The sequence below is a fragment of the Anolis carolinensis genome, chromosome 2, assembly GCF_035594765.1.
Source record: "Anolis carolinensis isolate JA03-04 chromosome 2, rAnoCar3.1.pri, whole genome shotgun sequence".
NCBI lineage: Eukaryota > Metazoa > Chordata > Lepidosauria > Squamata > Dactyloidae > Anolis > Anolis carolinensis.
The window spans coordinates 183,831,127-183,849,202 of NC_085842.1; the positions used below are offsets into that span (position 1 = coordinate 183,831,127).

Consider the following 18,076-nt stretch of genomic DNA (forward strand, 5'->3'; position numbering starts at 1 on the left):
CCACTGCCAGATAGATAATCAGGGATCAGATTGTGGGTTATAGGGGCAGTGTGGAAGGGCACCAAGATTGCTGCATGGTTAGGCTACAGTCCAAATCTGCTGCCTGCTTTCACATAATGGGAAAGCCAACTCTGCATATTATGTCTATTAAAGAACAACAAACACATAATCGTCCATCCACATTTATGGTTCTACTGTTGCGGATCTCATTACTATATTTTCCCTGGGAATCTATAGATCCTCCAGCACAAGTCTGGGGATCAACCTCAAGCAAATGTTAATAGAGTTATGCTGGAGAACCTAGAGATTCCTAGAGAGATGTTCTCTCAGGTTCTTTAAAAAGTGTTTTGTTTTTTTTTAATTTGTGGCTTTTCTATTTTAATGGGAATTCTGGTCCCATAGCCCCAGTGAAAACGGAAGGACAGTTGCAAATTAAATGACCTGATTTTTTTCTCTGCTTGTTCCCATAGGAGCTTCTACATTGTGGAGTTTCTGCCTTGTGTTCCAAGTTGTCTTGAGCTGCCTGGTATCATAAGGTTCATGAGTTTTGGCAAAGCTATGGATTTGTTGGAACTGCTATCTGGGAATCCTGTGTGTGAAAATGAAAGGGCACAAAAACACAACAATGGGCATGCTATCTCATAGTAAAGCACCTTGCTCACTGCTACCACTCCCCTTGCAACACATAGCTGGAGGGAAGCATCTGTTTCATTCATCCATGCCAACTCCTTTGATGGGAAAAGAAGAGGCCTAGCCTTTCTTCTGCAGGAATGGGGTGTGTGTAGGCCATACATAGTGAGAACTTGCCCTAGAGCCCTGTGTAACTTGCAGGTGTCCTATGAGAGACTGGGCCAATGCTCTCCAACATTTCATGGATTAGGACCAACACCTATATGCCTGAGCTACATGAAAGCACCTTTGGCCTTCTATATCCAGGGATTTTGAATTCAGGGATTCCACCATCCGTGGTTTTGTTTAAAAAACTCAAAGGCAATTTTTTATTTGTTTTTTTTTAATATAAGAACCCATTTTACTACATCATTGTATTTAATGGGACTTGCACATCCACAGACTTTGATATTCATACCAAAGGTCCATTGTATGGTCAAGGGGGTGTGATCGCAAAGATGCAGAAGTTATTAATAAGGAAAAACACACCGAACAGTGAGAGAGAGCAGAGAAATCCTGAAATTTATGTACTGAGTTAAAGAGGGGCATGGCTCTACCCATTATATCTGCTTGTAGCAACTGAAGTTAGACAACCGTGAGAGGAGAAGAAACTGGGACATTTTAAAAGCCAATGAGAAAGTGGAATGCAGAGGATTAATCTGTCCTGCCAAATTGGGACAGCTAAAGACACCTTGAAAAGTCTTCCCATGTTTTGAAAACTATGAAATGAGGAAAAAATTTAATCAGTAAGATATCTGTTTATACAGCTAACTATTGTTCTAAGTGATTTATATTCACCTTTCCCAAAATGCATAATTCCTGAACCCAACTTCACTACAGGCAGAACTGGCTCTTGCCATTAAGGGAGCGAGGCAGCAACCTCAGCCAATAGATCTTGGGCATCACAAAAGGGCAGAAAGAATATTATATTTACTGAGTTGTTGTCACTGTCTTTTTACTGCCAATGCCATAGGGGAAGTCCTTGTGGCATTTTTTTTGTCTCAAGTGTCAAAATAACTTGGTCGGTAAACTTTGTTACTATAGCACATTGACAACTGTAGGGTGCCATTTACTGCTCTGCCTTGGGCTGCTCTTGATAGTAAAGATCAATAAAATGAGATTTTCTTCAAAGCTGACAGACCCTTATCTTACCCACCACAGTATATAATTAGAAAAAATAGGATAATAGATTACTGCAGCTGAAACATGGTACCTTTACTGTTGTTTGTCTTCAAGCCACTTTTGACACTAACATTGATTTTTGGGGGGCAAGATTTCCTCAGGGTCATTTCCACTTTTGAAGATGAATATAACCCAAGATCACCCAGTAGGTTTCCAAGGCTGAGCAGGGATTCAAAACCTGGTTTCCCAAAGACCCACTTCCAACACTAAAATCATGTTTGTGGCTACTGCAGGTGATAGTCCTAGTTTACTTCCAGAAAGGTCCTTTTCTTGGATCTGCCCCTCTTGTGCCTTTCTTTTTGGTATGTAGCATGAAGCGTTTCTTCGCCACAAATGTCACAGAGGAAGAGCTCCTCTACATGGGCCATCTAATCTAATACACTATAATGCAGGAATATATAATTCCTACACTGGCTGTTATTATCCCATTAAGGTGGAGATGTCATGTTATGAGAAAGATCTCAATGTTTAGGTCCAGACCTTCTAATGTTCCATATTCTCTCAAGTAAGTCTTTCTCTTAGGTCCACCGCCATCATAGGAGTGGCTGGTGAAAATGTGAGCAAGCGCCTTCTTGGTAGCTGCCCCAGGTACTGGAGGATCCCAGTACATCTTGAGAGCTTCCCAAGACACCACTATCCCAGCCTTATATTTTCAGTCTGCCACTGTGAAGGAAAAGGATTTTAATGGGTAGACTACACCTCCCTTAAACATCTTTTTGTAGTGGTTTGATTTTTGGTACAATTCAAAATCCTCGTTATGAGGTAGACTTATTTGATTGGTCAGGCTCTCTAATAGTTCATATCTCAAGATCCTCAGGAGAGGCATTTCATTGTTTCCACAATCCTCATAGGCATGGATATGACACAAGGCCTTTTTGATGGTTCCTTGTCATTTCCTGAGTTCGTCAAAATGATCCCATCCTTTCTATCCTATCAGTAGTCAAGCAGTTCTCTTCCAATAGACTTGCAGGAATTGGTTTTAAAAGAGCTTTAATATCTTTATTTCCAGACTTTCTAATGGATATGGCTTAAGCTGTTCTTAATACTATAGTTTAACTATATTTTAACCATATTGTTTGTATATTTTCATCTATATGCATTTTGACCTGTTTGATTTTTTGGAAACTGTCTTGGGTCCAGTTTTGGAAGAAAGTCAAGATTCCAATCACTACCACTATCATCAAATTAATCTACTTCTGTCAATGATTACGCTAATGATTGAGGTACAGGAAGCCAGCAGGAGGGATGACATACAGGAAATGGGAGTGAATCTGAATTCTGAGCCAAAACAACAGGTTTAGAAAATTTATCCATCACATGCTGAGGAACATTTCACAAAATGTGATCAAAATGGTAGAGGTTGTTAAATGAAAGAAGTACAAGATAGGTGAGGGCACAGTGGTTTGCAATTGCCAGAGTCTGCTCCTTCCTTGTTTGTTGTGCCCCTACCATTGACTTAGCGCATGGTACTTTCGCAATTGAAATAAACCAAGGACAAAGAGGGAAAGGAGGCGGCAGCGAGAAATTGGAATTTGTCCAACTTCTCCCAGTGGGCTTCTATGGCAATTTGAGCTCCCTGTGACTCAGCGCTCGAGTCCAACATTCAAACAGCATTTACATTACACATGTAGGAAGTGATTCAAGGCCAGATCTAGAAAAGCCTCCAGTTCTACCATTCAGAAAAAATAATGGGAAGAGAGAATTGGCCATTTGCAAGAATGTTGCCCAGGGGACACCTGGATGTTTGATGTTTTTACCATCCTTGTGGGAGACTTCTCTCATGTCCCTGCATGGAACTGGAGCTGACAGAGGGAGCTCATCCGCACTCTCCCCGGGTTGGATTCAAACCGGCAACCTTTCAGGTCAGTAACCCAACCTTCAAGTCAGCAGTCCTGCTGGCACAAGGGCTTAACCCATTGTGCCACCGGGGGCTACTGAAAGCTGGCAGTGGGCCCAGAGAAAGATAGCATGATGTCACCTTTCCTAATTCTCCCTACAAACCAACTGTCACTGCTGCTGCTACTACTAGATTCTCTCAGAATCTGTTACATTTTGACATGTCTGAATCAAATTAATAAACTGGGATGGAAGACGCACATGCTCAGATAGAACAACAAACATTATAGCCGTTCTGGGTTCTTGAGAACTTGCAGTTTTGTTTATAATGTATTGTTTAATGTTCAGGCAAGATTCTGCAAGATCTGGATCATAGGGGTTTTGTTCATTCTGACCCACCTTCTGAGAGCCAGTGTGGTGCTTTGAACATTGGACTAGAAGCTCCAAAGGACTAGGGTTCAAATTCCTAATCAGTCATGGAAACCCAGTGTGTGATCTTGGCAAGTCGTATGATTTCAAGGAAGGCAATAACAAATCCCCCTCAAACAAAAATTGCCAGGAAAAACTTGTGATATGGTCACCTTAATGTTATTATAAATTAGAAATGACCTCAAGGCTTGTAATAACCAAGTTGTAGTTTTTCCCCCAACCTTTTTTCTCTTGTGACTTTGAAATACTGGCATCAGAAATAGGCAGGATAGAAATTGGGGCACTAATTCTACTCATAAATGGGGTAAAGGACCCTAGGGCACATTTTACTGTTTGGAGCGGCGAAAAAATGCATCTGCCCTGACAAAAGGCCCTGAAGGCAGGGGGTTAGACTGGATGGCTCATGTGGTCTCTTCCAACTCTGTTATTCTATGATGTTACGATTCTATGATAGTAAGGTTCTGGGGGATTCTTGCCTTATTTGTCCTGTGTAAAGCAGGAAGACAAATCCTAGGGCTGTCTAGCAGTCTGGAAATATTACCTTAAAAATAATTTGTTGGTCAAAAGTTTCAATGATATTTATAACGTTAATGTTACTTACAAATGGGAGTAGGCTTGGAAGGGTCAAGGTAGCAATGGATTGATAGATGCTCCTTTTCTGCTGACCTAGGTAATGGTGCCATTGCAGACTAGAAAATCCAGAAATATAAAGTTTTGGGATAGTCATGTAGATAGTAATATGGATTAAATTATTTTGAAAAGCAATATGACAGTCGTGGCTAGGCTTGGAGAGCACATCTTTACAGTGAAGACCTGGATCTTTGTCCTGGGTTGCATTTACACTGTAGTATTAATGCAGCTTGAGTCCAATTTCATTACCCTGACTCAATGCTATGGAATTCTGGGAGTTATAGTTTGGGAAGGTACCCGAACTCTATGGGAAAGGTGGTCCAAGACCTTATAAAAGTACAACTTCCAAAATTCCATGGCAGAGTGATGTCAAATTGCATTAATTCTACAGTGTAACACACCAGATGTTGCCCCACTCACAGAATTGGCAGTTACAGGGGAAATTTAGGGACAATGGAGTAAATGGCACTAGAAATTACTTGAGCCTGTGGCTTGGATACTATAAAATCTTTCTCATATCCAGCTAATTGCAAGCATGGGCACATTGGGTGCCGTCCAAAAGATCTCAGCCAGCATTTGGAAACAATAGACATTGACAAAATTACGATCTGCCAGCTGCAAAAGGCCACCCTGCTGGGATCTGCGCGCATCATCCGAAAATACATCACACAGTCCTAGAAACTTGGGAAGTGTTCGACTTGTGATTTTGTGAAACAAAATCCAGCATATCTATCTTGTTTGCTGTGTCATAATAAAATAATAATAATAATAATAATAATTAATTTGTGATCAGCACATTGGGTACCGTGCCAAAAGATCTCAGCCGGCATTTGGAAACAATAGACATTGACAAAATTACAATCTGCCAAATGCAAAAGGCCATCCGACTGGGATCTGCGCGCATTATCCGAAAATACATCACACAGTCCTAGACACTTGCGAAGTGTTCGACTTGTGATTTTGTGAAACAAAATCCAGCATATCTATCTTGTTTGCTGTGTCATAATAAAATAATAATAATAATAATAATAATAATAATAATAATAATAATTTATTTGTGATCAGCACATTGGGTGCCATGCCAAAAGATCTCAGCCGGCATTTGGAAACAATAGACATTGACAAAATTACGATCTGCCAAATGCAAAAGGCCATCCGACTGGGATCTGCGCGTATCATCCGAAAATACATCACACAGTCCTAGACACTTGCGAAGTGTTCGACTTGTGATTTTGTGATACGAAATCCAGCATATCTATCGTTTGCTGTGTCATAAAATATAATAATAATAATAATAATAATAATAATAATAATAATAATAATAATAATAATAATAATAATATATTTGTATCCTGCTCTATTTTCCTGTGGGAACTCAGAGTGGCTGGTCAAAAAGTATGGTCAAATCCTTCTGGTAGGTAGTGAGGCAACTGCCTCATGTGGCAGGTCCTGCATGGAAAGCTTCATCCCTTTTCTTAACTCCCTCTTCTTCTCAGTTGGATAGCAGAGTGAGCTGTACCACAGACTCTATTCTGAGCTCTCTAAACTGGCTGGTGTCCTGACATGTGGAACCTACTGCTTCACTCAGTGTTGAAGTATGGCTCAATTGTTATACATCCAACTGATATACATGAAATGAATATTGTCCATAGTTCCACACTACGAAGTATGTTGATCTGCTCTGATTGTATGATGGACTGGCCCTAAGACTGGCAGTACACCTTGCATTTTTCATAAACGTGAGGTAGCTTAGAAGTCTAAGCTGCCTATTAGTCACAAAATATGCATTAATTCATCCTATTGTAAATGGGAGTTATATGCCACCTTCAGACTACCACATTGTGATTTCGAAACCAGTTCTCCCTAAAGATCGAAGGGTGGCAATTCTAATGGTGGATCACAGTAACCTTTGAAGCCATCTCAAAAAGAAAGTGGAGATAAGGTGACAAGACAGCAAGCAAGGAATGAGGTTCAGATCAAAGGACAGATCAACTAGATAGTGCGTATTTGTTTAACTTACTCTAAATACATAAAGTTCTGAGTGCAAGGACATGGGTTTTCCAAAAGATTTGCTGTCAAAATCTACCTTCAAGCACACAATCCATGAGCACCTCAGGTTTTTTGCTCTAAACAAACGGACAGGACACAAGGCAGCAAGAATCCTAAAACACCAAGATAATGAATCAGGTTATCTGGTGGCCACTCTCCCCCCACCCATCCTTCTCAGTGCCCTGTATTTTTTACAAGCCCATTAGACATTCCTAATTCCTTTCAACCTCCTTTTGTAATTCCTTAGATACAGCCAAAGGAACAATTACCAATGATGCTGAGTGTGCATATCCTTCCATTTAATGCATCTCAAAGTCAATTTGATTGCTTTACTAGATCAAAACAAAGTTGTATTTACATGATTTACTCTCCTTATACCATCCTTGCAGGAATCTGACTGACTGTAAACCAGCACCTAGGTGACATCAAGGGCAGAGAGGATCCCATAAAGCATTGTTATGAACAGATGAAGATCAGAAGCTCTACTTTCATTCTCTTGGATGATCAAGGTCCATGATCCTTTAGCCATCCAGATGTTTAGGATTTTAACTTCTAGAAGACCCAGCTAGCAGGGCCAATCATCTTGAGAGTTCATGCCCCAAATGAAGGAACAAGGCGCTTATGTGGAAGCAAGGAAAAAACTATCGAAGTCCAGCTACTAGCGACATAGTTTTTTTGAAAACTAGAAAGCACCATCGACGTAATCTGTAAAGAAATGTGCTTAGAGGTTTTGTTTGCATGGACTATAAGTGCATCCCAATTGTTTTAGCTTCTTTTTTTCCTTTTGTTCACAGAATCAATCACCCATCTCACACATGAAAAGGGAAGGGAGGAACAGAGAGAAAGAAGTGAGAGTAGGAGGTCAACTCTCCCATATTTTATTATCAGGCACCAAATTTAACTTTTTAATCCAGTCGTCCATGGATCCAATTTATCTAAAGCAGCAGTCTATCTCCCTTCCCCCTTTTTAAGTTGCCTCTTTGGAGCCTCAGAAAGCAACAAAAGGAGGCAGGAACTCCAGAAAATCCCACTCACCCCATGGATTTTGGACTCAGGGTGAAGATGGAGGAGTGGTTGAGCATGGTCTGCCATTACATAAAAGTGGAAGTCAAAAACGTGTGTTCAGAGCGAGGCTTGGAGAGCAAACATTGCCACTGTATGTGGGTTATAACTACAGTTGTAGTGAGGAAGACAAGCACCTGGGGGAAGGGAAGTTGCCAGAGATTCTTCCTTTCTAGGGCTTACTGACCTTTAGTCCAGGACACAGGAAGATATATGTATGGCCCTGTTTCAACTTGCTCTTGCCGTGAGAAAGCCTGGCACCTTCCCCACTGCTGCCTTTGCAACTTCCATCTTTTGAGTTCATTTGGTGACCAACACCACCTCAGCCTTCCACTACTAAGACCTGGCCTACACCCAGGCAAGTAGGGACACTGGGTGGCCCCTCCCCTGCTGCTAGGCACAGGGAGAATCAAAGAGGCAGCAGCAGGAGAGACAAAGGAAGGCCAAAAAGAACATCAGCAGCACCAGACGGACCACGGTGCTGGACAAGCCACTGCAACCATGGAAACCGTGGCCCCTGTCGGGGTGGTCAGGAGCCATGAGTGAACACATGGGAAATTACACACAGGTGGGAAGCAAAAAAGAAGAGGCATATACTGCAGGGAGAATGAAGTGGCAGCCGTTCAGTTGGCCCCCCCTGCACATGTGAGGAAGAGTTGTTCTTCAGAGGTGATGGCAGATCGGTTCAAATGGTTACAAGCTGAAGAGCCCTCTCCAATGGAAAGGCAGAAAACAATCGCCCACACTGTCAACCCCTCTCTCGTTGTCTAAAATGCTAGATCCCACCTCCTCACAGTGTATTAGGGGAAGAGGGAACCAAAAGCAGCTATGCCTCATTGCCCTCAATTCAACTTCGGTCCACTTTCCCTCATCCTCCATAAGAAAATTGCAACATTTCTTCCTCCCCATGGACACACATCCCAAGGTGGGGAGGGCTTACTTAGGACAAGATCAATTATTCCTTTTTTAATAATGAAAGAATGGCTGATGAAGGGGAAGCCCAGCATGCCCCAGCTTGTGCGTGTTCCAGCTCCTTTGCGAGGAGGTCCTGTCCCTCTCTTGCTGTCTCCCCTGACAAACCAAGGGGAGCGGGGGACTGGATGCAGAGAGTCTAAAGTGGAGGAGGAGCAAAAGGAGCAGCCCAAGGAGCACTGATCAGCAGCAGCAGAGGAGGAGGAAGAGGGAGAGGAGGGGAGGGGTCCCAGATAATGTTGTCATCCTTCTGGCCAAAAAACATGCACCTAAGGGTGTCAGGCGAACACAGGAGTCGCCAGCGAGTTATCAACTCTTGTCGGAGCCACTGTCTCTGTGCAGGGTGCTCTTCTTCATGCTTTCCAAGTACTCCTGTTGTGACACAGCCAGCACAGAAGCCAGGATCTCGTCATCATCCCAGTCACTCAAGCCTGCCAAAAGAGAAATAATGGAAATGTTTGAAGATGGGGCTACAGAGCAGGAATGTGGGAAAGAGGGAGCCTTCCAGAAGTTGTGAGACTACAGCTTGCATCAGACCTCACAAGTACAGAAAATGGGGAAGAACTATGGAGGCTGGCCTACACCCGGCCTATTCATTCAAGGAAGGCACAGTTACCCCTATTTCTGGTCTATAATGTCAACCATTAGTCTCGTCTAGCCTTGTCCCGCCTGTGCTCCCCAGCCCTTTGCATGCTGGCACCTATGTCCAGTCTACTGCATTAGTTCCATGTTCTGCTAGGCTGTATCAACACAAAGCTCTATGCCCTAAAGCCTTTTCTACCGTATTTACTCAAGTATAATTTGCCACTGACTGTAATGTGCACCTCAATTTTAAAAGGTGTGCATTACAGAAAAAAAGATTTGCTGTTGAATATAATGAGGCAGCGGTGGCTGCAGTAAGCTGGTGGGAAGCCATGCCCTTCCAAATATAATATGAAGCGACTATGACTGTGAAAAGTCTGCCTTTCATCAGACCAAGGTTGGTGAATTCAAGTGAGGCCATCTGGGAACCGCTCAAGACTGGCAAGTTTGCCACCATTTTCACAGCCCCTGCAAGTTCACATTAAATTTGGAGGTGTACATCTTCCCACCAGCCTTTTTGTGGCCACCGTCTCTTCTCCATCCCCAGATGAGATCTCTTGCCCCACATCCACTTCATGCACCCTGGGACAACACTTTCTAGATTGTCCAACCTAGGAGATAAGGCAGCCCTTCCTCAGGCCTCACCTTCAGAAGAATCAAAGCAGTGCTATTGAATCGAATACACACTTCAATTATGACAATGTAATTTAACCCAAAAATGTGTGCATTAGACTCAAGTAAATATGATAATACAGCTTCATTCACATAAGCTATCTTAGCGTTTACACCAAGATCTCAAAATGTACCAGTAAATCCAAACAAGTTTTCACTTGCCTGAAGACACACGAAATCCAAATTTTCCATTTCCAAAATTTATAGATTTTGGATTCAGGTACTCAACCCAATTTAAGAAAAAGTTTATTTTCCCCGCTTGAGAATATTTAATTTTACATAATGTAAGACACAATTACTAGAAATAACTTTAGGGTTTAAACCACTATGATCCACAATTTCTACATTTTGTAATACTTTATTTTCTTCTACACTGTGTCATAACATAACATGACTTGGAGCCAGAAGCAAATTAGGCAAAGGATGACATCTCATAAGAAGCTATAGGATTCAGCTTCCCGCAGAACTGCAGTCTCTAGCTATTTTAGACTGCAAACAGAATCATTTCTGATTATCAGCTAGTTGGGGCTGGTGGGTGCATCTGGAAAGACCCTTTTATGGAAAGCTGTTGCTGTAAATGACCATGCAAGAAAGTCAGCTTATTCCTATGAATTCAATACAAAGGATAGAGAAATTTGCATGGAGTGTGCCACCTACTATGGAATTCAATTATTTATCCAAGATTGTAATAGCAAAGGCAAGTTTCTGGTCCACATGAGGATAGGGAAAAAGGACGGAAATGGGTTAAAGCTAACTTGACCTTAACTATATTTACGAGTCTGTAAAAGAAAAACATGGAAATCTTATAGTTATAATCTGGGATATCATTTTTTTAACAGCTGAAAGGACAGAGCCAGTTCTCCATGATGTCCTGGCTGCCTGGCAGGAGGGTACTCACCGAACGCTGTGGGTGACATCTGTTGCATTATTGCCCGGCATTCCAAGGCTGGATACAATGACACTAAGGGAGGGGTTGCTCGGCCACTGCCTGCAGAAAGCTGGCTGCTTGTTCCTGCGTAGGTGAGGAAAGACAGGGTGGAATATTCAGCTATGTCAGAATACATGCAAGTTAATTCACATTCTGCTACCCATCAGAGGCCACCAACAGCCTTATAATTGGATTCTCTTTTTGTTTTTAAAGGGTCCCAGGAGATCTTCAAGGGCAAAAATCAGGATGCCCTCTAGCTGCAACAAAGGCAGATAAAAACCTTCCAAGTGATTACGATACAAAAACAGTCAAAATATTGGTTACTGAGGATGGAGGTGAGAGCTATGTGAAGACTCAAATTCGTATTTGAGGCAAGGAGAATTTTAATCCAGCACTGTGAGTATGCATTACGGAAATGGTTTCTGCTTGCTTGGCTTATTCTCTGTAATGCATGTGCTAGAAACCAGGCCTGGGCAACTTGTGGCTCTAGAATTACCTTCAGATCAGGTCAGTGTAGTCAATGGCATGGGATGCTGAGCACTTCAGTCGAGCATTATCTGAAGAGAAACATATTCCACGCCTTCTCTTCAAATGTTTTTCAGGCAGTAAAATGTGTGGAGGTGCTCAAGCAGGAAAATAGCCTTTTTAGGGAAGCCTGTCTGAAAAGAAATTCCCTTCTGCTTTTGACTTTACCTTAGACTGGAATTTTTGGGTTTTTACATAACTGTAAGATTTGAGCATTACATCATACAAGGTTTATTTAAAGTTTTGAGGCAAAGTGTACTTTACAACTAGATCCCTTGTCTGAAAGGGGCTTTATTTCCAGCTTTTGATTGCACAGAATTATTATGTACTGTTACTTTATCATCTTCTGTTACATTCTCAGATCCTGAATTGAAATTTTGTTTTGTTTCTACCTAACACTTAAGGTAAACTATTCCAGGCATCACAAGAGGAAAGGTAGTTGAGACACCTGTAAAGGTAAGAGTCAATTTCTTGTTCTGTCATTATGCTCCAATGCCAGATACTAGATTATATTCTCCAGCCTGTAGTTTCTTATCCGCTTTTGAAAATGACTACAAGGATGAAACCCTTGAGAAAGAGGCTGCAATGCTGCATAATAGTAATGGCACCTATAGCGCTTCCACTCTATCAACAACAAAAAGAAAGGCTCAACCTTCACAGAATTATCACTGGGCCAAAACAGAACATCATTTCAGTGTCTGTGGAGATGGATGCATTCCTGTTGCACAGGAATACAAATTCAGATAGGAAATCTCCTGGTTCTCTAGATAGGAAAGTGAAAAACTGCATGGCTGTTTCCTGACAATGAGGGCCACCAGAATCAACACACCCATGATGGTTTACAAGTGTACTGTGTACTGATGTTTGGAAATGGGTATGGTGTGGCTTGAATGTGTCAAATCCATCTTCCAGCTCGTTCCCTGTGGCACGGTGCCCCCAAATCCCTTGGCATGGCGGAAGCCCATCCCTAGAGAGGAAACCTGGTGCTCCCTGCCCTGACCCACATGGCACTCACCAGGAGCACATGGCGAGGGGGGTTTGGTAAGTGCAAGAGCTGCTGTGCTTCCAGGGGAAGGCGGTTTGGCAGCATTCAGCTCATTGTGCAGGTCGGGGTGCTCTGGGGAAGACGCTGAACTGCGCTGACGCGGAGAGCGGCCACTCCATTCTTCCAAACCGCTGGCTGCGGCAGCCGTGGCAGAGCTACAAGTAGCACTGGCTTTTCGGGGCTGTGGGGAGAAGAAAATGGGGATGCTGCTCAGGGCTACAGGGAGGCTTCTTCACCTTCCCTGAATCAGTCTGGCATGTGAGCCAGTTCCTAGTGGGCAGAAGAGACCCTCAGCCTCTACTGATCCCTAAGATATTTCCCTCATTCCCCTTGTGTCTGAGGGATCCAGCCAAACCTGTCTGGCCTGCTTTTCCTGATCACGTAGCCACTGTAAATAGGACTCCCTGGCAACCTGCTCTTCAATGGCTTCGTTGGTTGCTTCCCAGTCTGTTGCCCGTTTCTTATCTTCCAGCATCTGCTGCTCAATCCATGACTCTTCTGACGTCTTGATTGCATTCTTCATCAAGGACTGTTCTGCATACTGTAAGAAGTAGGAGAGGTTCAACATATACATGGAAGCCTCTCACACACTAGCCAAGCCCTCAGCCCACTAGCCAAGACTCATTTTAAAAGGTTAGCTCCTGTCTTCCAAATGAGGACAGAGAGAAAGAGACTGGCCCTATCAGTCATGAGTGCAACATAATGCTAATGTATAAGTTGAAGGAGAAGGAGCAATGCTTGCACTCTGGCTATCTAAGAAGAACACATGTATTCTCTTTCTCCTTTGCAGAGAGTGGAAGGGACAGGATTCATTTACTATAAGTGTGCTGTGGCATCACCTCTGCACAAAGGGAAGCTAGAGAAGCTAAGCCGGATTGTCATACCTGAAGTAGAGGGTGACACCATAGGACTAGCAGAGAGTCATTCCACTCTGGCCAGATTCTCTCGTCCCCACCACAGGGTTTGGGAACCTCTTCTGTATGGTTCCAATCTAACCTAACCCTATTAGCTCAGTATTACCAACGGCGAATTGTGGGGGGCTGCAGTTCAAAAACCACATGATGAGACACCGTGGCTCACCGCTGTTCTAACTAACAGGCAGGCTGGTTAAGTACTAGGCCATTCCTCAAGACCATGCTGGAAAGGAAGGGATCTTTCTGAAGAATTGTGAAATGGAAATGTTTTATTTAAAAAAATACTACTACCCACAAACAACTATACTAGGGAATGCATAGTAGACTGCATCTTTGTCCATACCTTTCAGCAAATCTATTTTCTCCCTACCCCTCTTCTTCTATCAAAATTCTCCTTGCCATCTCTCATCTCTCCAAACAACCTTTTATCCTGTCAGGAGAGCTAGCAGGAGCTGGGGGTGGGAGAGGAAAATACTGATACTTCCAGTCTCTTGCTCAGACTAAAAAAAAAAACAACTTGTCCCATTCCCTACATCTTGCCCATAAAAGGCTCACCCCTGGTTTGAAGGAGGGCAATCCCAGCCCCACACCAATTGTAGCTTTGTTGGGGTTCACCACCGAGTTGTAATGGATGTTGCGGTGATAGCTCACTCGGATGGGTTCATCCTCGTTCTGATGAATGCCGTGAAAAGTGTTAATGGGCTCTGGAAAGGAGAGAAAAAACAGCTCAAAGAGAGGTGGGGCACAGAGAAGCCTGTTTATCTAAGCACCCTTGACACAATCAGAGACAGACAGATAAGAGGAAACTGAAACTGGAGTTTGGGTGTACCTGTGCCATACTGGTAAACCTCCACAGGTCGATTGTACATCTCCGCCATAGCCTGCATCTCAATGTGGTTGCCATGGCAGTTGTTTTTCCGCTTCCGGTTGATGTAAGTGGTGAAATCTTCGGTCACATAATTGGAGAAGTAATCGGCATTCTTCATCTGTAACATGGAAGGACATTAAGATCAGGTGGAGAAAGGCTCCAACATGGAGCAACAAGAAGAGGAAAGAGCTGCTCAAACGAAAGTGGCTCCTCTGAAGCTAAGGCAATGGGACAGGTCCCTCTGTGGCTACATGATCTCAAAGGGCTAGGACCAACCAAACTACTTTCAGAACAATTCCCCAAGAGTTCTCTAGGCTGAATTTTAAAAAAGAGATAATTTAATATGGAGATTTGCTCTGGCTTCCTCTAAACCTTTTCTTGCAGTTTTGAGAGCTAAAAAGACTTGCACAGCTCTAAATGGATGAGAGACAGGATAACTTCAGGGCAGGACATGAGTGCTTTTTGCTTAAAAAGAACCTCTAGATAAGTAACCCTACCTCTTCACTGACTGGTAATGTTCACAGAACATTAAATCCCTGCAAACTCCAGTTTTGGATGCCAGATTTAGAGGCAGTAGTAGAAGCATGATCTTGAAGAGAACCTTCCCCTTGCACTCACCAGGTAATCCATACAATGCTTCCGGACCACTTCATGCATGTCCTGGTCACCGTATACTTGGTCAGCTGCAAAAAAAGTGGAAGATCATCGACGTCATACAATGATTGCTTGTCCCAAATTTCTCTCATTTCTCATACATCTAGTCTGGACCTACAAGTGACCCATTCTAGAAAATCCTGCTTCATTCCTTTTTTATTTTGTGTTTTAGATCGCAAACCAGTGGCCAAAGGATATTCTGTTTTTATTAATCACATGTAAGTTATATGGAAGACTTCCTAGTAAGAGAGTAGGACTGAAATGCTTCAAACAAATATATTTAATAGCTGGAGACACACAGGAATCTGCAGCCATATCAGAGCTCAATCCTAGATAGGTTTCTTTATTTTAAAAAGCCATTCTTACCTAAACAACACTGGGAGGGAAATTCCATCCAAACTCTACTATGAAACTCCATGGAATGCTATACAAGCCATGTTTCAGGTTCTTTTCTAGCACAGTCCAAAGAAAACCAAGTGGACACCATTCTGAAGATGGGACAGAATTTGATAGTGTATCTAATTGCAAGTACACATCATCCACAATACTGGGTATTGTAGTTAAACACATCTGCAGCATGCCATGTCAGGAAAGTCTCTGGCTAAATAGATAATGAAGCCTTTTCTATCAGCCCTAAACCCAAAATAGCAAGCAACTCTTGGCTTCCATGTCTTAAATACTTAACTTGGATGTGGGTACACTGATTCCACCTGGCATCTGGAGGATGAGAGTGATCATGTATTTGAGATTAGAAATGACTCTTTTCCTAACAGGATAAATTGGTTAGCATTAAGGGGCAAGAATCATATCCTTATAGCATCCATTTTTATTCTGTAAGCCCTCTCCGTAATACATCTTCCCCCTGCCTGTAGCTCACTCATTCTTGAAATATGAGGACCAGATCTCTGGTCACACAAGTCCTCCATTTCAAAAGAAAAAAATCAAGTATAGTTCATCCAAGGAGAGAGTTTGCAGCTGGGAAGGCTGTGAAACTTTTAGAAAAATCAAGACGTTTTTAGAGTTTCCCTTGCACTTTCAGTGTGTATCTGGGGCTACCATCTGCAATACCCATCCCCATCGCTGCTTTCTGCTTACAGTTCACAGGTTGGTTCATACAAACATTTGTTGAGTAATCTAACATTTAAAATATATAACACTAATTTCATTATGTGTCAACTCAGCCACAACAAGGCACAAGCGAAACTGATCAGAGCCTGCACTGAAACTGACAGATGTGCTGAAAAGAAAGATCTGACAGGCTTCTCACTATCCAAGAACGCATTTGCAGATGTGCAACTTTGTCTAGTGGCAAGGGAGGCAAAAGCAGTTGTGGAAGAACCACAGAATGACAGAGCAGAAGCAAACACTGTTGGGAAGCTGGCTTCCTGGAAGGCATGCTGGCACAAGAGTGAGCCCAGTCTATCAATAAAGTCTGACAGAGAAAAATCCCAGGTTCTTTTGATTTACTTACACGCCCATATGTGAATATGATGCTGTAATCCAATCAAGGATATACACTACCACAGAGCTCCTGAGGTTTTACCACATTCACATTCATTGAACTGAGACCCAATCATTTAGTTGTTGTAAGGGCAATGGTTCTCAACCTTTGATCCTCCAGGTGTTTTGGACTTCAGCTCCCAGAAGTCCAGCCAGCTTACTAGCTGTTAGGAATTGTGGGAGCTCAAGTCCAAAACACCTGGAGGACCAAAGGTTGGAAATGACTACAGTAAAGTGTCAACCAAGAGTTGATAAATTCCACAAGTCTGGGGGACACTCTCTTTATGTGAACTGCTCTGGATCACACTGTTCTCAAAACCAAAATTGCCCATAAGTCCATTTCTGTTGTGGGGATTGCTCTAAAGCAGTGGTTCTCAACCTGGGGTCCCCAGATGTTTTTGGTCTTCAACTCCCAGAAATCCTAACAGCTGGTAAACTGGCTGGGATTTCTGGGAGTTGTAGGCCAAAAACATCTGGGACCCCAGGTTGAAAACCACTGCTCTAAAGGAAAACTTTTTGTTGTGTTCCTTCAAATCATTTCTAACCAAGGGTGATCATAAAGCGAACCTTGGCTAGATTTGTTCAGAAAGGATTTGCTGAGAGTATAGCATATCCAAGGTTGCCCAGTGGTTTCCAGGGCAGAGAAAAGATTCATACGCTCATCTCCAGTTGTAATCAAATGCAAAAACTACTGCACCTGGCTGGCCTCAAGAAACTGAAACATCAAATTTTGCTTGGTCTAGGTTTAAGTGCACAGTATATATGATACAAAGGCAGTCAAATCAAAAGGAGAAAAAGAGTAAACCATCCAACAGATGTGTGAGGACAAATACTGACAAGGGACCCAAGGCCAGAGTGGTTGAGTGATGGGTAGCAAGAACAACCTCTACCTTTAAAGGTTTGGAATGGCTTAAGACAGGCATCCTCAAACTGAAGCCTTCCAGCTGTTTGGGCCTCCAGCTCCCAGAATACCTGACGACTGAACAAGCTGGTTCGGGCTTCTGGGAGTTGGGGGTCCAAACAGCTGGAGGACCGTACTTTGGGGATGTCTGGCATAAGGTTTAGAAACCAGATGGGAAGGTTTGGGGTCAAAAATACTTGATATCATAAGCTGAGGATTATTGATAAGCTGAGGGTCATTCCACAGAGAGAGGAAAAGTCAGTGCCATCACAGGGAAGTAGTCACTTCTGACCCTCACTGCTATTTCCTCTCCCAAATATTCAAAAAGGCCAGAAGTAGCATTGCTGTGGAGAAAGCAGAGAAGGGATGTCAATACTTTTTTGGGTTCTCCCAGGGCAGACTAAGGCTCTTGCCTTTTGCAACTCTACTTAATAGAAGGACATAGTCCCTTTTTGATAAAAGTTAATGTACAGTATATTACACAAACCTGTTGATAAATCAACCCACGTTTTGAGGGTTGGTTTCTTTTACTAAAATTTCTAAACTAATATTTTTCCTGCCATTTTTATTATTACTGTATATTACATACTTAATAATCAAGACAGTTTCCGCAGTCATATCTTGGGGATTCCACTGGAACTGAGTATGAAGCCCAGTG

The 18,076-nt window shown here is 42.7% G+C and overlaps 1 protein-coding gene and 2 long non-coding RNA genes across 5 annotated transcripts in view; 2 read left to right on the forward strand and 1 right to left on the reverse strand.

Annotated features, from left to right (window-relative positions):
• Nucleotides 1-1,819, forward strand: part of LOC134296400 (uncharacterized) — an 18,423-nt gene extending 16,604 nt beyond the window's left edge. For both annotated transcript variants that reach the window (XR_010003130.1, XR_010003131.1), the window contains exon 3: nucleotides 471-1,819. This is a non-coding gene — a long non-coding RNA (uncharacterized LOC134296400). The remainder of the gene's footprint in view (nucleotides 1-470) is intronic.
• A 5,253-nt stretch (nucleotides 1,820-7,072) lies between these two features.
• The window catches only part of otud5 (OTU deubiquitinase 5), a 51,961-nt gene continuing 40,957 nt past the window's right edge, over nucleotides 7,073-18,076 (reverse strand). For both annotated transcript variants that reach the window (XM_062971280.1, XM_062971279.1), the window contains exons 3-9: nucleotides 14,982-15,046; nucleotides 14,325-14,481; nucleotides 14,051-14,199; nucleotides 12,937-13,122; nucleotides 12,552-12,762; nucleotides 10,982-11,095; nucleotides 7,073-9,260 (exon numbers count right to left, since the gene is read on the reverse strand). In XM_062971280.1, coding sequence (XP_062827350.1) covers nucleotides 9,139-9,260; nucleotides 10,982-11,095; nucleotides 12,552-12,762; nucleotides 12,937-13,122; nucleotides 14,051-14,199; nucleotides 14,325-14,481; nucleotides 14,982-15,046 — 1,004 coding nt within the window. In that variant the 3' untranslated portion in view covers nucleotides 7,073-9,138. The remainder of the gene's footprint in view (nucleotides 9,261-10,981; nucleotides 11,096-12,551; nucleotides 12,763-12,936; nucleotides 13,123-14,050; nucleotides 14,200-14,324; nucleotides 14,482-14,981; nucleotides 15,047-18,076) is intronic.
• On the forward strand, nucleotides 11,104-16,463 carry LOC134296399 (uncharacterized). Its single transcript, XR_010003129.1, has 2 exons — nucleotides 11,104-11,407; nucleotides 11,941-16,463. It is a non-coding gene; the product is annotated as an uncharacterized LOC134296399 (long non-coding RNA).